This window comes from Notolepis coatsorum (assembly GCF_963971535.1).
Source record: "Notolepis coatsorum genome assembly, contig: SUPER_7_unloc_4, whole genome shotgun sequence".
NCBI lineage: Eukaryota > Metazoa > Chordata > Actinopteri > Aulopiformes > Paralepididae > Notolepis > Notolepis coatsorum.
This window is the reverse complement of record NW_028174877.1, coordinates 478,910-486,173: the sequence shown is the minus strand read 5'-3', so window position 1 is coordinate 486,173 and position 7,264 is coordinate 478,910. Positions and strand designations below refer to the sequence as shown.

At 50.2% G+C, this 7,264-nt stretch overlaps 1 protein-coding gene across 1 annotated transcript in view; it reads left to right on the top strand.

The window, feature by feature from the left end:
• The first annotated feature begins 3,253 nt into the window (after nucleotides 1-3,253).
• galnt7 (UDP-N-acetyl-alpha-D-galactosamine: polypeptide N-acetylgalactosaminyltransferase 7) overlaps nucleotides 3,254-7,264 on the top strand; it is a 58,183-nt gene continuing 54,172 nt past the window's right edge. Inside the window, 2 exon segments of the mRNA XM_084338334.1 lie at nucleotides 3,254-3,406; nucleotides 5,350-5,461. Of these exon segments, the coding sequence (XP_084194460.1) occupies nucleotides 3,281-3,406; nucleotides 5,350-5,461 (238 nt within the window). The 5' untranslated portion in view covers nucleotides 3,254-3,280.

Sequence of the window (7,264 nt, the reverse complement as noted above, 5' to 3'; positions counted from 1 at the left end):
CAGTCTGACACCTGGGAGCTGCCCAGTACAACCACAGTTGACACCATTGGCCACTGAGCAACTCCACTGGAGCAGTTGGGGGTTAAGTGCCTTGCTCAAGGACACTTCAGCGGTTGGTGTTCCTGCCGGTCCCGGGGATCGAACCGGCAACCTTCTGGTCACAGACCTGCTTCTCTAACCTTGAGGCACCACTGCCCCACCATACTAGCCTAGGTTTACCCTGCTTTCTGTTAAATGGCTGCTGTGAAAAGGATCTATAGATAAGACTGTTTTGCTAATATAAAGGACAATCAAATCTAATCACTGGACTCTTTTGCTCAAAAGTGCAATAGTAATGTACAATACTAATCAGATGTATGTACAGTACAGATCACTTTAAACCAAATTTCACTTTAAAGGAAGGAGGTATTGTATAGTTTAGATACATTAAGAGTTACAATTGTATATTGTAGTGTACCATAGCTGTCAACATTGGGATTTGAAAAAACTGGATATTTCGCCCCGCCCCCTCCCAATGTAGTCTCCTCCCCCTCGTATGTATATTATATTATATATATTGTCTACACTGCGCAGCCGTGGAATCGCGAGGCCATAGATTTATAATAGATAGAAAGGGCACATTGTGGTGTATCATAATTCATTTGTTGAATACAATAGGATTTTTATAACGTTGACACAAATTAAGGAATATTTACACTAAGTTCTCTTTTACCTCTTATTTAATTCATTCATTCATTTAATTGTAGGTACTGTTTATATTGTACATAGTCCTGTGTGTTGTATATTGTGTCCTATGTTACTTTTGTGTTTATTGTCTCTTTCTATATACACCGTGGGAAGGGGGGCACGTAATTGAATTTTTCTGTATGTCTTGCACAAATTGGAAAATGACAAAGTTCACGTTGACTTTTAACATGTGTCTATAGTGTCAGACACTAATTGTAATGTTAAAAAACGGATACTGCTGTAATATAAAGTGAAATTCTACCATGCCTCAATGTATCAACTTTAAACATACACTAAATGTTACTGTTAGAAATGTTAATTTCCATTATTTCCACCATGTGCAACATTTCCTAAGAACAGCAATGTCCATTCTATCAACTCCAAATCTGTGCTATGAGCTCAATTCTCCCGGTGCATGCAGAAGTAGAATTGCTGTCTTGTTTTGGATGAATGAGTAGGAATGAAAAACGGAAATCTTCTTTTATTAAAGTAGTTTTGACATGTGATATAGATAAAGATATTGTTTCATTGTGTATTGATTAACTTTACATTTGCTCTTCATTACTTTACAAAAGGTATACTGGCACATGGGTCTAATACAGCAATGGATTATGGGTAAATGCAACGTTAAAGTGGAGATGAAGCATAGCGATAAATACATATTCATAGCATCACATTAGTATTTAGATAAGCCACAGAAAAAATCACGTTATAAAAATAAGCAGTTTCTAAGAAAAAACTATTTGTTATGTGCATTTTTGAAGCATTTATCATTATGGGCGCGGCCATTTTGTTGCTGACGTCATGAGGCTGGTTTGGTGTATACACTGCTGGTTAGCTGCCTATAGTGAATGGGTCAGTCAGTAAATAAAATGTTGCCTACAAAACAACGGGACCGCGGTGGTTCTGTTTGTATTGCTCCTGGCTGTTCAAACTAATTTTACCGTGTGAAAGAGAGGAAAGTTGGTTAATTTCCACAAACTACCAGTGAAAAAAACAGTGTTGTTGGCACGTTGGCTCAGGCTGGCTGCACTCAGGCGGCGCGACCAGCCTGTTGGACAGGGAAGGAGGATCTGCAGCGAACACTTCATTGCCTCGGATTATGTTGTTGGGGTGGGATGTTTGTCCAGAAGACCACTAATCAGCTGAAGCCGGACGCGGTTCCCTCGGTCTTCGACAGACAGACCAGCCCAGGCAGTTCAGCGTCGCGGAGCATTCAGCCTGCTGGCTACACAGCTTGTCGGTGTGCTAATAGCCTCGGCAAGCTAACGGTAGCTGGCTACACAGCTTGTCGGTGTGCTAATAGCCTCGGCAAGCTAACGGTAGCTAGCTCCAGCAGCTTGTCGGTGTGCTAATAGCCTCGGCAAGCTAACGGTAGCTGGCTCCAGGCTATTAGCACATCGACAAGCTGCTGGAGCTCCCGACGCTCGGCTGGTTGAAGTGGAGCTGTGTAGCCAGCAGGCTGAATGCTCCGCGACGCTGGTTGAAGTGGATCTAGGTAGCCAGCAGGCTGAATGCTCCGCGACGCTGAACTGCCTGGGCCGGTCTGTCTGTCGAAGACCGAGGGAACCGCGTCCGGCTTCAGCTGATTAGTGGTCTTCTGGACAAACATCCCACCCCAACAACATAATCCGAGGCAATGAAGTGTTCGCTGCAGATCCTCCTTCCCTGTCCAACAGGCTGGTCGCGCCGCCTGAGTGCAGCCAGCCTGAGCCAACGTGCCAACAACACTGTTTTTTTCACTGGTAGTTTGTGGAAATTAACCAACTTTCCTCTCTTTCACATGGTAAAATTAGTTTGAACAGCCAGGAGCAATACAAACAGAACCACCGCGGTCCCGTTGTTTTGTAGGCAACATTTTATTTACTGACTGACCCATTCACTATAGGCAGCTAACCAGCAGTGTATACACCAAACCAGCCTCATGACGTCAGCCATGACGTCAGCAACAAAATGGCGGCGCCCATGTTGAAAACAGGGATATTATATTTGATTTTTCAGACAAATAAGATAGATTTCACATTTGATTATAGAACCCTGTCTTACACAAGGTACACAACAAACAAACTAGGATCACATTGTTCACTGCTTCATCTCCACTTTAAAGCAGTGCCAATGTAAGACTGACTTTACATTAAACGAATGACAATAATATAGTATAAAGTAGGGTATTATTTGGACTAAAGAATGGTGTTGTCTCACCCTACTCGCATGTTGAGGGAGAGCACCATACACCATACACTGAGAAACCACGGCCGAGAGTGAGCTCGGCCTGAGCCCGAGTGAGAGTGGGAACAACCCCACTTTGCCGGTATCACGTCACTATCACGGTTATCTCAATATGGCAGAGCAAGACGCTTAGCCAGTATTCGGTTATAGGAGCCCCGAAGCCCCGCCCACGCACAGAGTACAAGCCCCGCCCAGACCTTGGGCTTGCTGCTCTGCAGATTTACCCTATTGCGCACCGCCAGTAGTCCACTCAGTGTGACGTTAGCTTAGCTCCTTAGCTCGTTAGCTCCTCAGCAGCAGCAGCAGCAGCAGCAGTGTCGACGACATGAGAGTGAAAGTGGGGTTCCTCCTCAGGAGCGTGGTGGTGGTCGGCACCTTCCTGGGGCTGGTGGTCCTCTGGGCGTCCATGTCCCCCAAACCAGAGGACGACAACCCGTTCGAGAAGCGCACCGTGAGTTCTGTTCTGTTCTGTTCTGTAGTGATAGTGACAACAACATGGTGACAGTTGGTTGGTGTGCAGCAGGTCTGTGCTTTACTTAGTGCTGCTGGCGTCGAGTCACATTCAGGTACTGATGATCAGGTTTAATGTTGTTGTTGTTATTATTATTATTCGCGTCATTGAGCGGCTAGCTTGATGAGTGTGGTTGTTGTTAATTAATAAGCTCGGAGCTAATGTCGGCTAGTGGTGGTTGTCATGGAGATTCGTCTGGTTCGCCAGGTCGAGCTGTCATGTTTTGGTCCCATCATTAATCGTTATTATTATTAATATTATGTTGGGTTCTGGATGTTGTCGAGACGGTCGTTTACGTTTCGAAGCTTTGTTGACAATCGAAGCAACGGTTTATTAAACACACAGTTGGCCCCTGAGGTTAGTTAGTGTTTCACCAGCCCGTGCTTCACACCCTCCTCCTGGAGATCCATGTCCGCATATGTCATCATCATATTCCTCATGCATGCATGGCCAAGCCGGAAGTGTGGCCCGCTCTCTAAATACACATTTATTAAATGCCAGGAGGAGGACAGATATATCTATATATCCTACTGTATCTGTGTTCCTCTCTCTCTCTGTGTCTGAACTCGGCTCTAGCTGTGTGGTATAAATGCACCAATTGTGTGATTATTATCCATCCTGGCAGGTAGCCAGCTTGTGTTGAGTCTGGCTTTTGTATTCTGGAAGCTTTTTGGGAGCGAGCTCGCGCACTTTACGCAGAGCTGTCCCCTGAACGTCACAGCCTGCTATAAACACCTGTCTCTACACCTGAACGTCACAGTCTGCTATAAACACCTGTCTCTACACCTGTACGTCACAGCCTGCTAAACACCTGTCTCTACACCTGTACGTCACAGCCTGCTATAAACACCTGTCTCTACACCTGTACGTCACAGCCTGCTAAACACCTCTGTCTCTACACCTGAACGTCACAGTCTGCTATAAACACCTGTCTCTACACCTGTACGTCACAGCCTGCTAAACACCTGTCTCTACACCTGTACGTCACAGCCTGCTATAAACACCTCTGTCTCTACACCTGTACGTCACAGTCTGCTATAAACACCTCTGTCTCTACATCACAGCCTGCTATAAACACCTCTGTCTCTACACCTGTACGTCACAGCCTGCTATAAACACCTCTGTCTCTACACCTGTACGTCACAGCCTGCTATAAACACCTCTGTCTCTACACCTGTACGTCACAGTCTGCTATAAACACCTCTGTCTCTACACCTGTACGTCACAGTCTGCTATAAACACCTCCGTCTCTACACCTGTACGTCACAGCCTGCTATAAACACCTCTGTCTCTACACCTGTACGTCACAGTCTGCTAAACACCTCTGTCTCTACACCTGTACGTCACAGCCTGCTAAACACCTCTGTCTCTACACCTGTACGTCACAGCCTGCTATAAACACCTCTGTCTTTCAGCGTGTGTGCGTTCGCGTCCCATCTCTGGTCTTTGGATGAGGTCAGAAGAGTCTGATAGTATTTACTGAGGATGGACAGATAATGTTGATATTTAACCCTTTCACTGTCACACGACAGAAGGTTAACCCTTTACTATCACACAACCGACGGTCTGTTGTGTGGCAGTGAAAGGGTTAACCTTCTGTGTATTGTTGCAGTGAAACAAGGGTTAACCGTTTGGCAGTGCGGCAGTGAAAGGTTAAACTTTAAAAATAATAAATGTATACATGATCATGCAACATTAAAAAATCGTTAGGTAGGGAGTGGTGGTTGTAGTTTGTGTGGTGTGATGACAATGTTTAAATTAGGACGTTTAGACTTTAGTTTAGTTTTACAACAGAAATTAAAATGTTGCTATAAGGAAACAGGTGCCGTCAGACAGGTATCTGTTCACATGCTAGTAGTGATGATGATGTGTTTTGTCTCCAGGATGACCAGCGGCTGCCCAGAGCGAACCTGGCAGACCAGTTCAAACCAGTGGTGGCCTGGCCTCATGTGGAGGGACTGGAGGTGGATCTGAACTCTATCAGGCTGAAGCACGGTGAGAGAGAGGGGGGGGGGGGAGGAGAGGGGGAGGGGGGGGGGGAGAGAGAGGGGGGGGAGGGGGGGGGGAGAGAGGGGGAGGAGAGAGAGAGGGGTGGGGAGAGAGGGGGAGGAGAGAGGGAGGGGGGGGAGAGGGAGGGGGGGAGAGGAGGAGAGGAGAGAGAGAGGGAGGGAGGGGGGGGGGGAGAGGGAGGGGAGAGAGAGAGAGGGGGGGGGGAGGGGGGGAGAGGGATAGAGGGGGAGGGGGGGAGAGAGACATCAGACTCAAACAGAGAGAGAGAGAGGGGGGGGGGGAGGAGAGAGAGAGGGGGGGGAGAGAGAGAGAGAGAGAGGGGGAGGAGAGAGAGAGGGGGAGGAGGGGGGGCGAGAGAGAGGGGGGGGAGAGAGAGACATCAGACTCAAACAGAGAGAGGAGGGGGGGAGGGAGGGAGAGGGGGGGGGAGAGAGAGAGACATCAGACTCAAACAGAGAGAGAGAGGGGGGGGAGAGAGAGAGGGGGGGAGGAGAGAGGGAGGGGGGGGGAGAGAGAGAGAGAGAGGGGGGGGAGGAGAGGGGGAGGAGGGGGGCGAGAGAGAGGGGGGGGAGAGAGAGACATCAGACTCAAACAGAGAGAGAGAGAGGGGGGGAGGAGGGGGGCGAGAGAGAGGGGGGGAGAGAGAGAGACATCAGACCCAAACAGAGAGAGAGAGGGGGAGGAGAGAGGGAGGGAGGGGGAGAGAGAGAGAGAGAGAGAGAGAGGGGGGGGAGGAGAGAGAGAGGGGGAGGAGGGGGGGGGGAGAGAGAGACATCAGACTCAAACAGAGAGAGGAGGGGGGGGGAGGAGGGAGAGGGGGGGGGAGAGAGAGAGACATCAGACTCAAACAGAGAGAGAGAGGGGGGGGGAGAGAGAGAGGGGGGGAGGAGAGAGGGAGGGGGGGGGGAAGAGAGAGAGAGAGGGGGGGGAGGAGAGGGGGAGGAGGGGGGGCGAGGAGAGAGACATCAGACTCAAACAGAGAGAGAGAGAGGGGGGGAGGAGGGGGGCGAGAGAGAGGGGGGGGAGAGAGAGACATCAGACTCAAACAGAGAGAGAGAGAGGGGGGGGAGGAGGGGGGCGAGAGAGAGGGGGGGAGAGAGAGAGACATCAGACCCAAACAGAGAGAGAGAGGGGGGGGAGGAGAGAGAGAGGGAGGGGGGGAGAGAGAGGGATCAGACCCAAACAGAGTGAGAGAGAGGGGGAGGGAGGGAGAGGGGGGGGGAGAGAGAGACATCAGACTCAACAGAGAGAGAGGGGGGGGGGAGAGAGAGAGGGGGGGAGGAGAGAGGGAGGGAGGGGGGAGAGAGAGGGAGGAGGGGGGGCGAGAGAGAGGGGTTGGAGAGAGAGGGAGGGGGGAGGGAGAGAGGGAGGGGGGGAGGGGGAGAGAGAGAGAGAGGGAGGAGGGGGAGAGAGAGAGGGAGGGGAGAGAGGGAGGGGGAGGAGAGAGAGAGAGAGAGAGGGGGGGGAGGAGAGAGAGGGGGAGGAGGGGGAGAGAGAGAGGGAGGGGAGAGAGGGAGGGGGGGGAGAGAGAGAGGGAGGAGGGGGGGAGGGGGGGCGAGAGAGAGGGGGGAGAGAGAGGGAGGGGGGAGGGAGAGAGGGAGGGGGAGGAGAGAGAGAGAGAGAGAGGGGGGGGGAGGAGACAGAGGGGGGGGGAGAGAGAGAGAGAGAGGGAGGGGGGGGAGAGAGAGAGAGAGATCAGACTGAAACAGAGAGAGACAAGTGTCATGGAAATATTATCATGTCATTATAGATCTGTGTTGAAATACATATTCTATCATACATATTGGA